We start from the raw sequence: 21196 nt of genomic DNA, 5'->3' as shown, positions 1-21196 counted from the left end.
TTTAAAACAAGCTGATATTTTCTACTTAAGAGAAGAAAGTAAGATTTTCAGTCTCGTTACGCGACCACGACGCTCGTTAAGACAGCCTTTTCGGCCCTGTGACATCACACTCGTTAAGACAGCCTTTTCGGCCCTGTGACATCACACTCGTTAAGACAGCCTTTTCGGCCCTGTGACATCACGCTCGTTAAGACAGCCTTTTCGGCCCTGTGACATCACGCTCGTTAAGACCTTTCGCCGGACATCACGCTCGTTAAGACAGCCTTTTCGGCCCTGTGACATCACAGGAAAGCAGCGACTGTCAGGACAAAACCCGTCGGCCCGTCTTGCAAAAGGGTCAGCGAGATTTTTGTATTCTCTGCACGCCCAAATACACAAAAATGCGTCTAAGGGAATATTTTGTTTCAAGTCATAGCCAAACTTTATTTGTTTATTTGTTCGTTTATTCGTTTAAATGTTTGCTGGTATTTCGTCCTGCATAGCTGCCGCCACCAGAGTCCAGATTCTGCAGCGAACCGTGGGTCCCATCCCATGCACTAGAGAACAAGGCGTTAACGGGATGAGCCACCCAGCAGCCCCCAATAGACAAACTCATTCATTAAAAAATTAAAATATTCACAGACGAACTGCATGTTAACTGCAGAAAAGGGTCACGGTCATTCCTAATTTTTTTATAAAAGCAGAGCAGAAGAAAACGATGGTAAAAGCCAAACAACAACAACAACAACAAAAACGCAATGTTTACTGAAATGCACGCCCTTTTTTAAAGAAATACCACAGTGCAGTGTTGAAAGAAAACAGACCATAAATAGACACTGGGATCAGCATCACATGCAGTGTACGGTACTTGGTGAGGAGATTAATCTGATAACCAGTGGAAAATACTGGTGTCAGCTGGTGTCAACAGACAGATTTTTTTTCGTTACCTGGGGGTACGAGTCTCCAGAATCACACACCGCTATCTGGGAAACAAGGGCTGCGTGTAAACTGCAGCAGGTGCAAAAAGTGACAGACCGTGTTCATTAGAAACGCTAAAATATCTGTCTGTCAAACACCACTTTATAACCATAATCATACTATGTACACTCACTGGCCACTTCATTAGGTGCACCCGTTCAACTGCAAACTGCACCCGTTAACACAAATATCTAATCAGCCAATCACGTGGCAGCAACTCAATGCATTTAGGCATGTAGACATGGTCAAGGCGATCTGCTGAAGTTCAAACCAAGCATCAGAATGGGGAAGAAAGGTGATTTAAGTGACTTTGAACATGGCACGGCTGTTGGTGCCAGACGGGCTGGTTTGAGTATTTCAGAAACTGCTGATCTACTGGGATTTTCACACACAATCATCTCTAGGGTTTACAGAGGATGGTCCAAAAAAGAGAAAATATCCAGTGAGCGGCAGTTCTCTGGGCGAAAAATGCAAGGCAACAGTAACTCAAATAACCACTCGTTACAACCGAGGTATGCAGAAGAGCATCTCTAAATGCACACCACGTCAAACCTTGAAGCAGATGGGCTACAGCAGCAGAAGACCACACCGGGTGCCACTCCTGTCACCTAATGAAGTGGCCAGTGAGTGTATTGGAAATGTTAGCATAACATTTTTTTTTCCTGAGAATACAGCAGATCACATGGTGCACTAGAGACAGTATCAAAGACACCCTAGTGTATGTCTGGAGTCTGGAGATGTTTCTGAACCCAATCAGGCAACATCTCTTGGTCATGTGTTACTGATGCACCGTACAGAACCATGTTAGCAGCCTAAAACACAAAAAATACACCAAAAAAAAACAAAACGAAATGTCGTCTCTTGAATTTCTTTTGACACATTTTTGCGTTCCTCCGACCAAAACTCCCCAGTTCTCGGGCTACGAATCCATCTCTTCATCCGGTTATTTTCCTACATGTGCATTTTGAACGACTAGCTAAACCCAGATGCGTGGGCGGCGCTCTCTGTGACTAGTTACTTTCACTGATTTTTCGTGAAAATTGGCCACCTCGCCCACCACTTCACCTCCAGACTTCCTCTGTGCTCTGCATTTTCCGTATGATTAAGCAAAAAACACTGACTGCACTGCAGCATTTTCCAGTTACCTGAAGGTTAGAAGGTTGGCTGTAGGTTTCAGAAAAACGTTTTCACGTTAAAAATTCAAAAATACCAAAAATGGCCCCCTTTTTTCCATTTATTTATGACACACTTTGTTCAGAAATGTTTTTTTTGTGTGCCAACACAGGTTTTGTTTTCGTTGACACATTGCAACAAAACACTTTTTCCCCCCCTACTCCTCCTCCTCCTCCTCCTCCTCTTCCTCCACACCTTTCTACATCGTAAAGTCATCCACTGTGCTCGACTGATGCTATGAACTGACCTGAACTGAACACAGGCTGAGACAGGGGAATAAGCGGGGGGGGGGCGGGGGGGATGTTGAAAATTCATTAGAAACCAGCATCAAATTTCAATCAGTGATAGCCTACAGACCGAACATTTATGTCCAGTGTTAATTTAACTCTCAACAGTGTTAATTCAACTCTTAACAGAATAACATTTGGCCTCACATTCCACCTGAGTGGGACCAAAGTGCTATCTGTTAAGAGTTGAATCAACACTGCTTAGAGTTGAATTAACACTGGACGTTTTACTGTGGGGCAACCCTAGCTCTTTTACAGTGTCAACCGTGGTTATTGTGGGCCCCCTGCTTCCTGGGGCTTCCCCTGCCCCCCCTTGACCCCCCCCGGCCTCCTGGACAGCAGACGTATAGTATAGCCTGGGCCTGGCTCCCACACCGCGCGCCCACACAGAGTACTACCGCGTGGCCGCGGCTAGGACCTCCCGCGGCTAGGAACTCCCGAGGCTAAGATCTCCCCGCGGCTAATATCTCCCACGGCTAAGATCTCCCGCGGCTAAGATCTCCCACGGCTAAGATCTCCCGTGGCTAAGATCTCCTGTGGCTAAGATCTCCCGTGGCTAAGATCTCCTGTGGCTAAGATCTCCTGTGGCTAAGGTCGCCCGCAGCTAAGATCTCCCACGGCTAAGATCTCCCGAAGCTAAGATCTCCCACGGCTAAGATCTCCCGAAGCTAAGATCTCCCGCGGCTAAGATCTCCTGTGGCTAAGATCTCCTGTGGCTAAGGTCTCGCCGCGGCTAAGATCTCCCGAGGTTAAGATCTCCTGTGGCTAAGATCTCCCGCGGCTAAGATCTCCCGCGGTTAAGATCTCCCGAGGCTAGGATCTCCTGTGGCTAATATCTCCCGCGGCTAAGATCTCTCGAGGCTACGATCTCCCACGGCTAAGATCTCCTGTGGCTAAGATCTCCCCGCGGCTAAGGTCTCCTGAGGCTAAGGTCTCCCCGCGGCTAAGGTCTCCCGAGGCTAAGGTCTCCCCACGACCACATCAAGGCCAGGCGGCTCAGCTGACCCCCCCCCCCCCCCACCGGGAGACGCCTCGGCGGCTGCAGCGGCTGCAGGGGCACAGGGGCTGCCGAGGACGCAGGAGCCAGAGCGACGAGCTTAGCCGCCGTTCGCAGCTTCTCTTGTGGGTTTCTGAGCGCAGCCTCTACAGGCTCACCTGATACACTCCTGTCTCCTGTGCTCCCTCTGTGGTCTCCGCTTCTGAGAACCACTGGGAGGGGGGGAGGAGGGGGGGGGGGTTCTGGCTCTTAACAGGTGCTAAATTAGAGTGCCTAATGCAGAGGGTCTGCTGCCTGGGGGGGGGCACAGGCCCCCGCTGGCCCCGTGAGCTAAAGCCAGAATCTAGACGTCTGGAGGGGTGGAAACCTAGGCGGAGAGATGTTTTTACATAAATGGACTACGTCGACCCCAGTATAGCTCAGAGAGAGCCTGGCTACACCCCTAGTTGGCTAGAAAACTTTCACTTTTCAACCGAATGTAGCCGGGTTTTCACTTGAATGCCTCGACGGAACACAAATGGTGACAGGGAGCCTTTGTCGTTACTCCGCACTTAGTTAAGCGATTGGAGCAGTCGATTACACTCACTCAGGAACTCACTTCGCCTGGTTCGCCTGGGTCTGAACAGGCCGCTGATTTTCAGGTGAGAACAAAAGCACAGCAGAGCTTGTGGCCATCCAGGACCAGGGTCGCAGACCCCTGACCTAACACATATTCTTTATAGCGCCCCCTCACTGCGACGCTTGAAACTGCAGCGCACGCTTGTGCTACGTAAAAAATTTCAGGTGACGCATTTTACAACGCAACGACGCGTGATGCTGACTTTGCGTAGCTCGAAGCGTCTGCGTTCGCCTACTTCATAGGATATGTTTCGGGCCTAATGCTACTATACATCATGGCTGCCCAACCCTGTACCTGGAGATCTACCGTCCTGTAGGTTGTCCTGGGGGAAGACCCCCAGACCCCCCGCTTAATGTGTCCCCCCCAATGTTCAAACCAAACCTACGCCACTGGAAACAGGGTTGGCCAGCCCTACTGTACAATGTCAGCCTTCAGTGAGGTTTTATAAGACACATACGGAGCATGTAGGACAGAAAGAGCTGTAGATATTGCAGCCAGTGGAGGTGGCAGGGATTGTGGGCAAAGAAATCTCTGAGCCTGTAGCATTTAGCGATTTCTGTTTTTCACGTAGCTGGAACAGACTAGAACAGCCTTCTTTCTTGGTCACCTCAACTGTCTATCATATCTTGCCTTCTTTCAATTACAATGACCGTAAAAACCAAGTTTTGACTTTGTCATGACATTGGGTTCATAGCCTTTAGGTCACCAAGGCAATGTAGAAGTAGTGACGGCTTTTTTGTGAGTATGTTGCTTTTCTTCATAGAATAGCTAGCCTAGCACAGGCCCATATGAATAGTTCTGTATGAATGTATTGAACCCCGTGTTGTTTTTTTAATGTTTGTTCCTTCGGTTCGCTCGCAACGCACAGTACACGGCATCATCCTACTAATCTGCTTGTATCTGAAAGACTTCTCAAAATGAACCGAGTAATTGATTTACTAAAAGGTTTTTCACCCGTTGTGTAATTTGTAGACAGAGAGTAGAGCATGTTTTCTTTATCAAGCCAACAGGAAGTGACAGCTTATGAGCCTTTCGCTCTCTGAGCAAGGTGATTGGGGCTTCTATAAGCTTCTAGAACAAACCACAGACGTTGCCTAATAATGCTTACTTTTCATTTGTTGCTTCAAATAATATTTACTGCTTTTCTGATCACAGATCCTAAGACACACTCATACAAGAAAATAACAACCGAGAAACATTATGATAGCCTCCCTTTTTCAAATGTCCTTTCGATATGCGTCGTTCAGACTTCGAAACACTGTTATTTAATTATTACTTGTTAGCTATTATTGTTTTTTTGTTAAACCGCCAACTTCAGTGGAAAACAAATTTTTTAAAAAATCAAATTGGCCCCCTAACGCATTTATCAAAATAATGTCATTAAAAAGCAGAACAAACCCAGGCAATTTAAATGTTTCGAGAATATCAGGGAACATTCCGATTATCATTTGCTGAGTGATAACTTTGTGATGAGAAGGTTCTCCGAACAGTCTTGGAATATATCTACTGTTCCAGAAAGGTCTCTGTCTCAAAGTCGCAGAAAAAGCCTCCAGACGTGACATACATACTTACTGGCACCATCCTCTGATGGTTATCAAAAAACCTCATGGAGTATGCATGTCAAGCATTTTAAAAAGTACTGAAATGGCTCAAAGATTTGTTTAGCATTTTAGCATTGCTAACGTTCTTGATTAAGTGCATAGGAACAACCATCCACAGTTTAAAAATGTTTGTTTTTTTTTACTTGGGTAAGAAAACAGGATTAGATCATAAGGCAGTTCCTACGGAATTTCTTCTGACATAAATCTAAGAAAAAGATCAATTGTAATCAATGTTTGCCATCAGGCTTTGCACTGAAAATTCAAGCAATCATGTTGGTAAAAGATTTTTTTTATGGTTCATAAATCAGCCATAACAGTAAAACAATCAGAGCCAACAATTGCAAATGCTTCATAGATGCTGTTAGATCTTGTTACTAGGATATTGTCGCTATTAAATTGGACCTACTTTCAGCACAAGACTAGAAGACTTTGACTTGCAAACAGGCTTGGAGTCTTAGACTACAGGTCAAAGCTATAATTTTAAAATGAATTCTAGACAAACAACACACAGAGGCAAGTTAACGTAGAACAAGAACAATGAAAACCAATCGTATGTTGGGATCCATAAGTAAGGCAATTTATAAATATAATCCCTGGCTTCGGAGTAAAAAAATGTGCTACCCTGTAAGGTAGGAGTAAAGCCATTTTGTCTTTGTTGTGCCTCAAAGAAAGAACAAAACAATCTGAACAAAACAAAAACTTTTTGGACTTTTCCCTTCAAAGATTTTTCTCTCAGGGTTGAAGTTAAAAATGAATATTCAACTGAGAAGCGATAATACTTCTTGTTTATTTTCTGTTTTTGTTCACAGAAATAAAAAATTCCCTTTTTAAAATGTTTATTTATTTTTGTACATTATATTCATTGCATATTTGAATGTATTATATTCAAGATTTTTATTGTATTTCATATAATAATTAAATGCGACATTACATGGCCAGACCGTGTCATTTCTTAGCCAATTAAACCCATAGAAAATATATGCTTTTTGTAAAGTACTTAGGTAATTCGCTATATGCATATGAAGTGCTTTTCATGCATGTTCATTCATTGTAGTATAGACAAAAAAAACATTGATTAATATTACAAAATGAATAGAATGCTTTTAGTGTACTTTTCAGATACATAGGTAATAATATTAATGACAATTGTCCTTATAATTAAAAAAGCTCAGAACATGTCTGATATTGTTTAAAACATAGAGGCAATCCACATTCAGTGGGAACGTATTTCTTTAAATAAAAAACATTAAAAATTACACAAATGGAGTAAATTACACTGTATGCTATTTTTTTAGATCACCAATATGCATATATAGGCCAGGAAACAATTTAAATGCATAATTGCACAAACAACTATTTATGGATTTGTTTAATATATTTATGAGTTCTTATAACAAAATGGCAGCTGAAAACAATTTCTTCATCAAAGCCTGCGTTGCAGTTAGATGTTATAATATCAAAAATATTAATGTTTATGTTTCGTTCAAACAGGGGTTAAATGCACACTAGACGATAACTATGCATATTTCAGTATAATTGAGAAACATATGAGATGCACATAATGTTATGGTTGTGACTGTATTATGTTGAACTTGCACCAAGGAAACGTGGGAGCTGAGTCTTATGCAGTGTGTCGCGCTCTTTGACTTATCCGTGGTGCAACCACGCACCCATTAACTGAAATGCAAAGGCTTTCATGCATGTGCACTCTCGTGATGAAATGGCAGTTATATTTCCAGGCCTGCATAAACACATAATTGAAGCGTAGGCCTCAACGCTTAGCTTCCCATCGTATTCACAACAGTTTATGTGTTATTTCACAATACCTGATTTAAAAAAATAGCAGTCAGTAAAACAAAATTATGTTGCGTCATGTTTTAATGCGTTCACCATAAAGAAATTCATAAACAGGCTCGAAAATGGCACACGCCTGTTGCCTGCACCAATAAGGAAAAGACAACAGAGAAATAGCCATAGAAGCATAAAGACACTCACCATGAATTATCTCACAGGTAACGGTGTTACCCGTAGGGCAGACGAGTTTTCCTTTTGTTTCTGTTGTTAGCTGTTATTTCTCAGGCACAGACGATGGGGGGAGAGAGACACATATTCAGCTTTTGAATTTTTTTTTTTTTTTTTTTTTTTGGAGCGAACGCAAACCGGCACAGTTCACGGCTGACGTCTGATCATCGCCTGCGACGAGTGTCTGATTTAGGTGCGCAGACGCCTCGCGTGGGCTGACACTGACACGCGCAAGACCTGGATTCTCTTCCTACTTCTCAGAAACAGAAAAACTGCTTTCTCGCCCCCGTGACTCTAACTGCCGAAACTTGGGGTGGTAGAGGGGAGTGGGTGGGGAGGAGGTAGAGGTAGAGAGGGTTTTGGCGTACGCTGTTATCATGAGTTTTTAAGTTTCACAGAGAAACACACTCGATTGAAGTTAAAAAAAAAAATTTTTTTTTAATTGTAACCTTGCTATTGTAATCAAATGATGATTTGATGATTCACTCAATCCGACAGCTGGTGGACAGGGGGCATCGACTAAGTTTTGGGCTGCCTTCTCCGATCAACGCCAATTGGCGTGGTGCAAATGAAGTTTTACTGTTGTCGTTGTACATGTTATCGTTGGCTGTCTGAGAGAGTTGATTTTACACTGATAGGGCACCTTTTACCCAGTGTGGGTTACATATAAAACTCAGTCAGAGTTGAAGTAATGCTTAAGATTTTACTGTGCGGTGGCAGGGGGAGGATGGGTCTTTTCTAAGAACACGGTCCATTCGTCCAAATGTCTCTATTGCCTGGCATCGTGAGAAGTGCTTGATTTGCTGTGACTTTTGCCCGGTAGATGTAGTGAATTTTCCACAGTCAGAGGCCGCGTGAACGGCAGGCAGTTTGTTCTGCTCTCGTCTGGTCCTCCAGCGTTCATCCCCTCACCCTCCCCCTCCCACCCAGGATTCTGATCCATGTGGAAGAGTTGGCAGTGAACAGGTGTGATGGATCAGCGTTCATCAAAATCAGGTTTCCTCTCGTTGTTTCAATTTTTACTTTTTTATTTGGCGCCTTTGAGGTATTCATCCGTGAGACTTCTTTCAAAAATATTTATAGATTTCAGGCAGACAGAATCCCCAAAGTGTGCCCCAGACCTCGCTCGGGCGCCCAGATCCTGGTCTGGATCCCAGAGGTCTTGGAGGAAAACGAACAGATGTAGTGACGTCATCGGTATGAAGGTGCGCTGTCAGCTGAATTTAGTTTTCGATTCTGCGCGTATGATGGCTTTGCGGGGTCACCACTATCCGCGTTATGGAGGGTATAGATCCACGGACCACGCGTGCGGGGATACAACAATCGCTGAATTAGCCCGAGGCTTGGATTCGTTCAGCCCTTTTTCTTAATGTTGATTCACAATTAACTGCGAGTTTTACTCTTTATCCCCCTTCACGTAGTGCATCGAGTTTTACAGTCACCAAAACCGACTTGACAAACTCGATGTGAAAAAGCAACGAACACTTGCATTCGTGTGCAAGTCAAATTTAAAGACAAATCTGGATTTAACTGAGTAATGTAAAAGTAATGTTGAGTTAGCTGGGTCACGGTAAGGACTAAACGGCGACTTTCGTTATGTAATTACACATAGGCTGCAGCATTGCAGAGGCTAGAAAACCTTGGCGCTCCTTTAAGAAAAGGTTTTCATAAGATGACCCACAGAGGGCGCTCGAAACTAAGCAAATTGGGTAATAATAATAATAAAAATAATGATAATAATAATAATAACGCAGCCCATGTGGACTTTTCTGACGCTTTCTTGTAATTTAACGTAAGCATGTCCGTTTAACTCAAAACTGCCTTGATCACAACCGTTAGGTCTGTGTGGTGAGGGAGAGAAAGTCACTGCGAGAGAATTTCTTTGGAAGGAGCTCCTCCGCGCGCCGTCTCGCTGTTATTACTTCTCTCACTTCCTGGTCTTCGCTGCAGGCTGTGCAAAAACTGCAGGTCGGGTACGCAACCACTGCCTTACCATTCCCCCCCCCCCCCCCCCACCACCCCCCCCCACAGCGGAACACTAGACGAGAGGCTTGAAAGGTCTTCGTCACTGTACAGTCAACTGCTGCACGAGACAGTTATGTGGAAGACGGCCGGCACGTTCTAAAGGAAAACAAGAATCGAGAGGAAGAGTAAGTCTTTTTTAGAAGTGGTCTTTTGGAAAGGAGAGTGCAGAAACTTTGGTTTTACTCTCGTGTTAGTTCAGTTTATGGTATGACAGACCCTTCATTTTATGTGTGTGTGTATGCGCATTTGTGTTTGTGTTAAAATTCGTTTGCACTTTACGTGTTTGAAATTTATTCCAATTTAAATGCACATTTTGTGTAGCTATGCAGTGGGCGTCGGTTGCCATAATAACTTATCTGCGGTGCAAGGTTTTTTGGTCAGGGTTTGTTCAACTATTTTGCGTTAAATTGCTGATTTGCATTCAATCACTTTGAAGCCTGGCACTGAGCAGTAGTCTAGTTTGTATCAATGCATTAGAAACGTCAGTCGAAATAGTAATTAGCCATTCAGAAAGCTAGCTGTGAACGTATTTTTCAGTTCTTCAGTATAAAACAAAAATATGTGATCAGTTTTGATGTTTTAACAGTTTGTCTGAAACAGCAAAGCTTTATCATTGCCAATCAACTTTTATATCATAACTCTGAACCCCTTCGTTGGAACCTTTGAACTGTCACTGTCCTGCATCGGTGTATTTACGTTTTCGATCTACTGTATCTGAAATAATATGACCGACTACCAACCGACTTCGACAGCAGTGCTATTCATGTAAGTCGGTGCGTCTGTTCCCCCGGCTCATTCTGAACCAGAAAAAAAAACACACCCACGAACTAGTTTATTAGGCGCACAAAAGTTGAATATAATTAGCAGCGCTTAATTGTGTGCCTGCTTCGAGCGCTGCACAGCGAGGACCAAAGCGTGGCTCGCGGCCAAGCGGGCAGTCTGGGTCGTCTGGCAGCAGTCCAGGGCTTTTCGTGAGCCGCGAGCGGAGGAGCGAGCGCTTATCGGGAAACCGTTTATGCAATTACACGTTCACAGGCGACGTATACAAATTGCAGAAGACATTTCGAACAGCGAAAGAATGCACTGCAACCTTAGTACGGCAACCTTGCAGACTAGATGATTTATGCCAAACTTTAGGACGTGCGTCTGTGTCTGACCCAGTAGTCTTCAGGACCAACTGTAGTCGGACGTGTTCGTGTCAAAAGTTGATCGGTAGCCCCCCATAACAGTTTTTGACACTTCTTCTACGTAAAAAAAACTAAAGTAGCTGAGCGTTATCCAGAGCAAATGGACTTCCGGCCGTGTAAACAAGGATCACAGGTACAAATTAAAGAGACCTCCTTCTTAATTACAGTGACAGCAATTACAGGTTGCTTTGCCAAGGAAGACTGCCGTGTCTGAAGGGGGTTGTGGGGGGTGAGTGGGGGGTTGCGGTCATAAAATTGATTCTCATCGCTGAATATAAAAATGGTAACGGAAATAAACTTGAGACATTTAGTTCATATTTAACAATTTGATTACTGCCTTTTCGGTTCAGTGTTTGTTTTGTTTGGGTCAAAATCACAGTGGATAAGGCCTGGAACTGGCTTCTGCTTTTGTTTGAATTAAATATGAAAATACATGCGAGAGAAATATGAACATGTAAAGTGCTCCATTAGGGTCTTGCCTAATGAAGTTAATGAGGGTTGCATTTTGGAACTGTGGTGGAGTGCACGTCCCTGGGTGCCTGAACTTGTTCCTGATGTCATTTTTCCGGTTGGTTTTCATGATTTTGCGATGTAAATTCCACACCGCCAAAAAGCTGTGCGTGTTGAGATTGAGATTGAAAGATTGAGATGGCCCTCGTCACGTCTGTTTCTCTCACCTCACCTCCAGAGCGCTGGGAGGTACTGGAAAGGGACTGAGATGGTAGTGTCGTGCTTTCCTCAGAGATGGCAGCGATGTGCCCGCCCTCTTTCAGTTGCATCTGCACGTTGTGATTGGCCAGAGTACAGTTGCCGCTCAGTAAATTGTCCAGTGTTACTTCAATTCTTAACAGATAACATTTGGTTCCACTCAGGAATATGGGACCAAATGCTATCTGTTAAAAGTTGAATTAACACTGGACATTTTACTGCGCAGGGCGAACAATTCCATTTCAGTTTACTTGCATCAGTAAGTGAACTGAAATTCAGTTAAGTGATTGGAAAACAACCATTGAAACACTGTGGACAGTTTTTTTTTTCAGTTTATAGATTTGATTTCAATTGATTTCATTAATTAAGTGAAGTGAAATGGGAATCGACCCCAGGCCTTTTGGTTGCCGTCACGGCATTTGAAATCTTGAAATCACAGGTCCTTCATCCCTGGAGTGCATCTGCACTTGTCGCAGTGCATGCTGGGGGCCCCAGGTATTTTGGCAGCGCAGGCGGGGCAGTCTCACTGGGGGAGTGCAGGCGGCCATTTTCTCACGCTGTTTCCGGTTTGTGTCCCGGTTCAGCAGAGGCGGGGGGGGGGGTCAGAAAAGACACCTTCCGCTTGGGAGGAGGTGGAGGGTGAGGAGGGGGAGGGGGGGTCACTCTATTGTGTCATTTCCCTGACCCCTGGCTCTGGCCCAGGAAAAAAAAAAAAAAAAAAAAAAATGCATCAGCATCCCTGTTTTTTTTTTGGGGTGAGGCTTCACATTGAAATAGTCATGTGGGTTTAATTTGTGCGGTCAGGTTTCTGCTGGAGGAACTCCGGCTCTCCCTCAGCACAAGGGGAGCACAGTCTGCCGCACAACACCCGCCTTCTCTCTGGCCTGCGAGTCCTCTTCGGTTCCTGATAGATTATCTGCTCCAACAAGCGGCTTTTAGGCCTCAGCCAAATCATGTGTTTGACCCACCCTGAAATCGCGAGTTAAAAATGTGCACTAAATGGCTGCTTCTTTTTTTTTTTCTTTTCTTTTTTTTGCTAAGCGCTTCTTTCTTTAACTCATAAAAAACAATAACGCAGGCGGAACAGTGTAATTTGTGTCTTAAAGCGGATGGTGAAGTTCTTTTTTTTTTTCCCTTTTGCGGCTAAATTTTAGGGTATTCTGAGCTGTGGTAACTGAAGTCATTGTGAATGTTGGCATTAAAAAAAAAAAAAAAGGCGAACTGTTCCACAGTCCTGTCCTTTAGCCTCGATGCTCTGATCGCGCTCGCTCGTGTAGCCTGAATGGCTTGAAATGTCGTTCAGTTTGAGGAAATGCGATCCACTGAAGACGTAAAAAATGGAATCTACGTGAAGAATTTCTCATAACCATAACCGTAACGCGGGTCATAAAGGACAAATACAGGTTTTCTTTGTGAAGAGCAAAAAAAAGAAGAAAAATAAAGAAACTTAGTCATCACATTCCATTTTGCGATTTGCACCCTTGGTGTGCGGTTATTGTCGAATGATTTACGGACCCTGCCGTCCGAGGTTGGGGTCGTGCTAAGGGACAATCAATAAACGGCCAGACCGCTTTAAAGAAGAAACAAAAGTAAATATGGCGTGTGATGGGAGGAGGGGAGGAGGGGGGGAGGGGGGTGGAGGGGGGTATGATTTGTGTACTGTTGACGGTAAAAACAAAAACAAGATGAAAGGGGATGTTTAATGGAAAAACGATTTGGTTTCTTGTCGCCGCGTCCCATGACCACGCGATAAAACATGAGAAGCCAACCGAGAGGTAATGAAAATGAGGGAGAGTTTGGGCCAAGCAGGAAATATCTGGGGCTGCTGGGGGGGGGGGTAGTGTGTGATGGGGGGGGGTTGTGTGGTGCTGTGGTGGTAGACGGGGTGGGTGTGTGTGTGTTTGGGGGGGGGATTTAGGGAGGGGGGTGGTGTGGTGGTAGGTGGGGTGTGTGTGATGGGGGGTGGTTGGGTGGGTAATGTGTGATTGGGGGGGGAGGAGGTGGGGTAGGCAGGGGGGTGGTGGGAGGGTGTGTGGTGTGGTGGGTGTGGTGTGTGGGGAGTGGGGTGTGGTGTGTGGGGGCAGTGTGGTGGTGTGGGTGTGTGATGGGGGTGGTGTGGGGGCAGTTGGTAGGTGTGGTGTGTGTGGTGGTGGGGGCATGGATGGGTGGTGTGTGGATGGGGTGGTGTGGGGGCAGGGGTGGTGTGTGGGGGGGGGTGGGGTAGCATATGTGTGGGGGCGTGGTGTGGGTGGGGGCGTCTAAGAGTGGTGGTAAGGGTGGGGTGTTTGAGTCACTCATCCATGTCGTACAGCACCCCAAACACACAAAGCCCTTTCAGTGCGTCTGGCCCTTCGGCCTGCTCAGTAACTACTTCACTTCGGCCCGAAAGGAAATGAGAGCAACTTTAAACCCCCCCCCCCCCCCCCACCCCCTCCCTTTTTTTCTTCTTCTCTTTTTTTCTGCTCTCCTTTTTTGGCTCTCTTTTTCAACAACCCCTTCGTGTTTTTTTTTTTCTTTTAGGGGTACGCTGAGGAGGGTTGGGGGGTGGGGGTGGGGTTGGGGGGGTCAAAAATGTGCGGTACGGTTTGTTTTTTGGGGGGTTTTGGGGCTCGCAGGTTCTTGGACGGGGGTCGGCGTGACATCAGCAGCACCGTTGGAGCAACCTGCGCTTGGCGCCAGCCGAGATCCTTCCGTAGGAAAAACACGCAGGAAAGGAGCTGGATAAGGGCCATATTATTGCGGCAGGGATGTTTGTGCGTGTGTGTTTTTTTTAATTTTATTTTTTGTTTCAGTTACGGTCGCTGGCAGATCTGTAACGTGATGTGGGGGCTGTGGCTCCTTACGGTACACTTTGAGGCCGAGGAATTCTTGGATCCGAATCCACGGAATGCGCTTCGGAGCTCGCCTGCTTTCCAAAGCAAAAAAAAAAAAAAGAAATTATATATATATAAAAAACTACAGCTCAGCATAATCCAAATGAAGTGAACCTCTGGAAGGAGCGGAAGGAACAAAGGCTGCTTTTTTTTGCCTGTGAAGTTCAAGTTAAAACATTGAAGCCGATCCTCTTCTGTGGTTAGGTGACTGTTTGTTTGTAGTTCCCATTTTATCCAGGCTGGAAAAAAGGCCAAAAAGTTATTTCTGTTGTATGCCCCCCACACCCCACTGCCACACAGGCCTACCTACTTATATCCATATCCACAGAAACACACTCACACATGCACGCACACAGACACACACACTCACACACACATGTACACACACACATGCACGCACGCATGCACACACTCACGCACACACGGTGTACACACTCACACATGCACGCATACACACACACACACTCACACCACACATACACACACACATGCTCACACACACACACACACACACGTACACACACACATGCTCACACACACACACACACACACAGAGTGCTCATGGACAGCAGTAGCAATCTCCCTGGCACTCACTCGCTTTCTTTTTTATTTCTCTCTTTCATTTCTTTCTTTCCTTTCTTTTCTTCTTCTTTAAATCCGTTCCCTCGCTCCTGTCGCCGAATCGTTTCCCATCTGCTTCCGATTACCTTTGGCTGCGGCCTGTTTCTGCTCCCGCACCCAGACAGCACCGAGGGAGAGAGAGAGGGAGGGAGGGAGGAGAGGAGAGGAGGAGGGAGGGAGAAGGAGGGAGGAGGAAGGAGGAGGGAGGAAGAAGAGGGAAGGAAGGAGGAGAAGGAGGGGATGGAGTGAAGGAAGGAGGGAGGGAATGAAGGAGGGAGCAAGGAAAAGGAGGGGGAGGGAGGGAGGAGGAGGGCAGTGGGTTTAGAAAGAGAAAACATTTGAGATGGCTGGCCTGTGCTCAGTTGCGTAATAATAAAATGTCAACGATAGCTGTGAATCAGTCACTGCCGTGATCAGGAAATGATCAAGAAGAAATATTCCTGGTGATTCATGGGATATTGTGTTCTTAGGAGAGGGTGAATGGCACCTACTCTCACCTTGTGCTGATTTGAGCTGATGAGGATCTTTCTCTCTTTCTCACTCACTCTCCTCTCTCTCGCCTTCCCTCTCTCTCCCTGTCACTCTTTTTCACTCGCTCCCTTTGTCTCACTCTCTCCTCTCATTCTCTGTGCTTCTTCCTCTCCTCTCCGGTCCATCTTGGGAGCGTATCAGGGAGGGTTAAGGAAGGAGGGAGGCTGCAGGGTGGCTCTCTCTGGTGCGGTATGGTTGCCAGCGGGTCTCTCTCCCCTGACAGCACGGATGATTGATTATCTGAGAAAGCAGTAGGGAGTCGGGAGGGAGTTCATGGGGCAGTGACCACGGTCCACATATATTTGGGTTGTCAGTGGGGGGAACAGAGAGACGGGAGGGAGCTGGCGAGGGGGGGGAGGGTGTGGGGGATGGTGAGGGGGGCATGAGGGGGCTGGGGGGGTGGTGAAGGGGGGCATGAGGGAGGCATGGGGGATGGTGAAGGGGGGGTAGGGGGGGCATAGTATCAAATAAAATCAGATAAATTTTATTTATATAGCGGTTTTTAGAGAGCGCTGTCAAAAAGACACTTTACAGAGTAGGAAAAAAAAAAAAGAAGCAGAATCCAGGCCTGAAGCCCCACATAGCAAGCATGTGAGGTAAAAAAAAAATTCCCAAGAGAAAAGCCCTCGAACTCGCCGATGGGAAGAAATAGGGCAATTTCGATGTCCCCTTTCTAACTGTAACCTGCCTCTTCCCAACAGAGGGGGGGCCCGTAATATGCTGACTGTCCCGTGCTGAAGCCGCCAGCCTGCCTGCCACCCCCCCCGTATCGACACCCGCGAACACCCACCGCTAACTGTCACCAACCGCCGCCGCCGCCGCCGCTGCCGGAGAGTGGCGGAGCCAGCGCCCCAGACCCCCCCCCCCGCCAGGACCGCAGCCAAGCCGACGCCCGACCCCCCCCCCGCCCCCCCCCAAAATCCCACCCTCCGCCGTCCCGTCGTCGCCATGGCTCCCGAGTTCGCTGCCCCCTCCTGGTGAGCTGCGCGGGCGTTCCGAGGGCAGGAGACATGTTGGCACGGAGGGCCGGGGACCGCACCGACGCCAGCAGCAGCAGTAGCCATGGAAACCGTACTGAGGACTTTACTGGCCAGCGTTGTCATCATCGCCATGGTTGCCACGGAGGTCGCCGAAAGTCTGACTCCTGAGAAGATCTCTCTGTCGCAAGGTGAGGATCAGCTCCACCCCACCACCCCCACCCCACAACCCCCCTTTCCTCTCTTCTTTTTCAGGGAGTAGAAAAAAGGGGGAAGTCATGAATTTCATTATTTCCTGTTGGTAAAATGATGTTATTTCCACCGAGCACCTCGGGGCTGTGTTGAGTGTCTGAGGGGCACAGGTGTAGTTGTAGCTCTTTTTTCCGGAACATTCTTAGAAGGGTCCGGCAACGAATAGAGCAGATAGTGAATTATCTGTGACACAACAGATAGCAGGATCCCTTATGTGAACCTGCAGAGAGATATGAAGCGTGGCATTGGGTACAAGAGGGAGACTGAGGATATAAGCACTGCCTTATGTAGATGGATTGGCAAATTTAGTGGGAGAAGTAGCATAAATTGTGGTATTTCCCCCACAGTAAATTCTGAGAGTTCTCGGTTTGTTGATGATGATGATGATGATGATGATGATGATGATGATGCTGTATCTTTAATAGTTTTCAGTCTTCGGCTCCACTTGTTCTGACTGCTGCGGGGCGCTCATTCCAGCCCTTTGAGTGTGGGTGGGGGGGGCAGGCTGTGTTTGTGTAGTTTTGTGTGGGTGGTTTACACCCTTCCTTCCTCCTGAGGCAGTGACGCTGCTGTTTCTGGTGCACCGCTGATGGGATCAAGTATCGCAATGTGCCCTCGATGCCCCCCCCAAGGCCCCCCCCCCGACAGCCTCGGCTGCTGCCCTACCCCACTGCGACGGTCCCACCTGCACCCGCACCCCTCCGGACCCCCCACCCCATCTTGTTCACAATCCACCCCCCCCACCCCTGTCAGATGAAGCAGCGCCAAGTGTTTTTCCTGGAAAGTGTGAGGGAAACAGGTCCCCACCCCAACCCCCCCCTCCACACACTGCGTTCGCCGCTCCCACCAACCCCCCAACGTTCGCCGGTCATCTCGCGAAACAAGGCGCCGATTGTGCCTCTTTGAAGCTCCGCCCACCTCCACCCCACCCCCCACCCCCACGCTCTGCAGAGTCATCTGTTTCCAATAGGCGGGCCAATAGGCACCTCTTCCCTTACCAGCTCCGCGGGCCCACGTTCACCAGCGGCGCTCAGGAAAGAATCTGCGTCCGGGGACCTGTTTCGTCTGGCGGAAAAGTCCGGGAGAGTGACAGCGGTAATCGCTGTACGCAGAGCGGCTAACGTCAACCGCGCGCGCTCGTCCCTGCGTGCCGTGTGCAAAGGGGTCACAGATCGAGCGCCGCGTACACCGGTCCTCATCAGTTCCTAATCTTTATTACCCCTTTAAGGGGTGAGGTCACAAATAAATACGTGATTTAGAATGTTCTCAACTGAACATTCTAATGCTGATGTCACGATCACTACTGGTGGCTGAAAGCAAGTTCTAGAACGCTAACTTGGAATTTTGAGCAAACATTCCAAAGAAAAGAAAAACCTGCTCTTCAACAGGTCAGTGTGTTTCTTTCAGACCTTTACAGCATTACGCAGCTGACAGTCACTGCCAATTTCTTTTGAGGGAAACTGGCTAATGAGCCAGCTTTTCTGTAGGTGGCCATATTGTGCTTGGAAGGACCCTGTTTTGCAGTGGACATCTGTTTTTATCCCACTGCTTGCACAGATGAGGAGGGCTTTTGTGAGATCCAAACTTGGCTGTGCGTGAGCGCTAGAGAGAGGTGGGAAGGGAGCGTTGGGGTAGGTCTGGGATTGATGGGATTTCTCTCTCTAAAAACGTGGAGCTCCTAGTTTTTTGGAACAAGCGTTTCTTCTGCTACATTTAAATAGATGTACAGTAAATACGTGTAAATCGTGATAGTTGTGCATTTTGACTGGTGCAAGTGCACGGTCAACACCCATCGTGTCGCTGACTCAGCACGTGAACATGCCTGACCTGAACATTATGTAATGTGATCAGCCAGTTCATATACACTCTGCTTGCACTGGACACGTTGCACAAAGAACATTAAATCTATTTCACTTTTAAATTTATGTAGTCAGGTGAGTTCAGCCTGGCCCATACTTCACAACGGGAGCCACTACCATGGGGGCCCTGTCTCCTCGAATTCAGTCCGGCTCTTAGCAGGAGGAGTGGAGAGAGAGAGGGAGTTATAGCAGGAGGAGTGGAGAGAGAGAGAGAGGGAGTTATAACCCCCTGGGAGTCGCCCGGGGTGAAGCCTGGAGCAAACATTAAATTGAACGACGAGTAACCAAACGGGGAACGTTATATAATAATAATAATAATAATAATAAGCTTTATTTATATAGCACCTTTCATACATAAAATGTAGCTCAAAGTGCTTTACGTTCAGCATCGAAGCAATTACAAAGGATTGAAAAGGTTAAAAGTACAGAAATACAGAATACAGAAATAAAATTTAAAAAATAAAAATAAAATGCAGACAAAGAAATCAGCAAAAACAAAAATAAAAACATAAAATATAAAAAAAAATTATGAAAATAATAACAGTGCTGCTAGATATAAGCTGGATTAAAAAGGTATGTTTTCAGTTGCTAGCCTTTCTGATATGAATTGGCAGGGTGTTCCATAGTTTATCCAGCTGACCTCACAGCATTTATTTAAATATAAATTTTTTTTAAAAAGCAATATGCAGACGCGGCGTGGCCGGAGCTGAGAGGGATGGCTATTTTTCTCCCTCAAATAGCCGAATAATGAGGTAAGCCCTCTGGTCGGTGCCATTAAGTCATCTGGTTAAATGCGCCCTTATTAAGTCAGCCCACCGGGTGTATATATAACCCCCCCCCCCACCCCCCCCCCAAGCCGAACCTCAGCTGTTGCGTCTTTTTTGATGTGGCGTCTCTCTCTCTCTCTCGCTCTCTCTCTCTTTATTAAGAAATGGGAAAGGGCAGAAAAAACGAGCCGCATGGCCGGGAAAGGTCTGAAGAGGGCGCTGTTGCGCACGCATGACAATTTCTGACTGGGTCGTAACGGCAGACTGCGGCGGCGGTTTGAGAGAGAGAGAGAGAGAGAGAAGGAGAGAGAGAGAGAGAGAGAGAGAGAGAGAGAGGGCCCCAGTCGGCAAATATAGATCGCCCGCTGGTCGGCCACAAGCGGCTGTCTGTTGGCACAGCCGTCACTTCGCCAGCTGTTTATAAAGCTGTTATAAAACCCTTATAAAACATTTATAAAAAGCTTATAAAATGATTATAAAATGTTTATAATAAAATACGCTTGCTCACATACGGACAGTTTAAGCGAGGTGGTTGATATGAGGATTAGCTGTTACGGGGATGCAGAATAACCAGCAAACGGTTCTGCCTCTAGTGGACCGACTTGCTGCCACTGCAAAATTCTGGCAAACTGGCTGGCGGTCCAGTAGGCGCTTACTGGCTTTCTGTCTGGGATTTTAGGGGCTGGCATTGTGGATAACCTTCCTCTCCTCTCTTCTCCCCTTCTACCCTCCCCTCTCCTTTCCTCTTCTCTCTTCTCTCCTCTCCTCTCATCTCTTCTCATCTCCTCTCCTCTCTTCTCCTCTCCCCTCCTCTCCTCCCCTTTCCTCTCCTGTCCTCTCCTCTCCACTCCTGTCCTCCCCTTTCCTCTCCTGTCCTGTCCTCTCCTGTCCTCACCTTTCTTCTCCTGTCCTCTCTTCTCCTCTCCCCCGCTCTCCTCTCTTCTCCCCTCTCCTCTTCTCTCCCCTCCCTTCCCCTCCTCTCCCCCCTCTCCTCTCCTCTCCTCTCGTCTCCTCTCTCCCCCTCTCCACTCCTCTCCTGAGCTCAGTCCACTGCAGACAGCTGTTACACATCTGGAAGGAGAGCGGAGACAGAGATCTCACCACAGTTTTTAGTTTCTGTGAAAGGGTACAGTAAAGACAGCCCTCTCTCCCCACTTCCATTCTTTCTTTAAGGGCCTAATTAAAGGTCCCTCTCTCTTCAAAAACCCCAGGCTGTGCGTCATGGTGGTTCAGTTTTATGAAAGGTGAGCATTTCATGTTACGTTTTATTGGAGGGGGGAGGTGGTCTGTCTTTCATTATGTGTTTTTATTGGTGACGGCATTGTCTTCCAACTGGCGTGATGATAAACCTGGAGATCAAACAACTCCTTGATCAAACAAAATGGATTAGCACGCACTGAACAGTGAACGAGCATATTGGGGTTTTTTTTCTGATTGTTGGGGTCAATGTCAATTCTGTTTCAGTGCAGTCAATTCAGGAAATAAAATTTTAATTCAGTTTGTTGATTGCAAGAAAAACAGGCAACATGTTCTATGAGGATTTTTCCATTTATGAATTGAATTTTTCAGTTTGGTATTAAATTAAAAATTAATTGACTTAAATTTAATTGACCCCAGCCCTCGAAATACCCCAACAGTGTGGGTTTTGTGTGAGGAGTGTGTGGAAGTGGAATGTGTTTCGCTGGTTGTCAGATTCCTCAGATCAGATGGGGTTAAAACACCAAGCAAGGGATGAACTTC

The 21196-nt window shown here is 46.7% G+C and overlaps 1 protein-coding gene across 4 annotated transcripts in view; it reads left to right on the top strand.

Moving 5' to 3' along the window:
- Nucleotides 1-9683: 9683 nt before the first annotated feature.
- adamts10 (ADAM metallopeptidase with thrombospondin type 1 motif, 10) overlaps nt 9684-21196 on the top strand; it is a 60715-nt gene continuing 49202 nt past the window's right edge. For all 4 annotated transcript variants that reach the window (XM_064330055.1, XM_064330052.1, XM_064330054.1 and 1 more), the window contains exons 1-2: nt 9684-9806; nt 16303-16769. In XM_064330055.1, the coding sequence (XP_064186125.1) occupies nt 16664-16769 (106 nt within the window). In that variant the 5' untranslated portion in view covers nt 9684-9806; nt 16303-16663. The remainder of the gene's footprint in view (nt 9807-16302; nt 16770-21196) is intronic.

Source organism: Anguilla rostrata, chromosome 4, assembly GCF_018555375.3.
Source record: "Anguilla rostrata isolate EN2019 chromosome 4, ASM1855537v3, whole genome shotgun sequence".
NCBI classification, from domain to species: domain Eukaryota; kingdom Metazoa; phylum Chordata; class Actinopteri; order Anguilliformes; family Anguillidae; genus Anguilla; species Anguilla rostrata.
The sequence above is the reverse complement of the archived record's forward strand: the minus strand, read 5'-3'. Positions and strand labels throughout refer to the sequence as shown.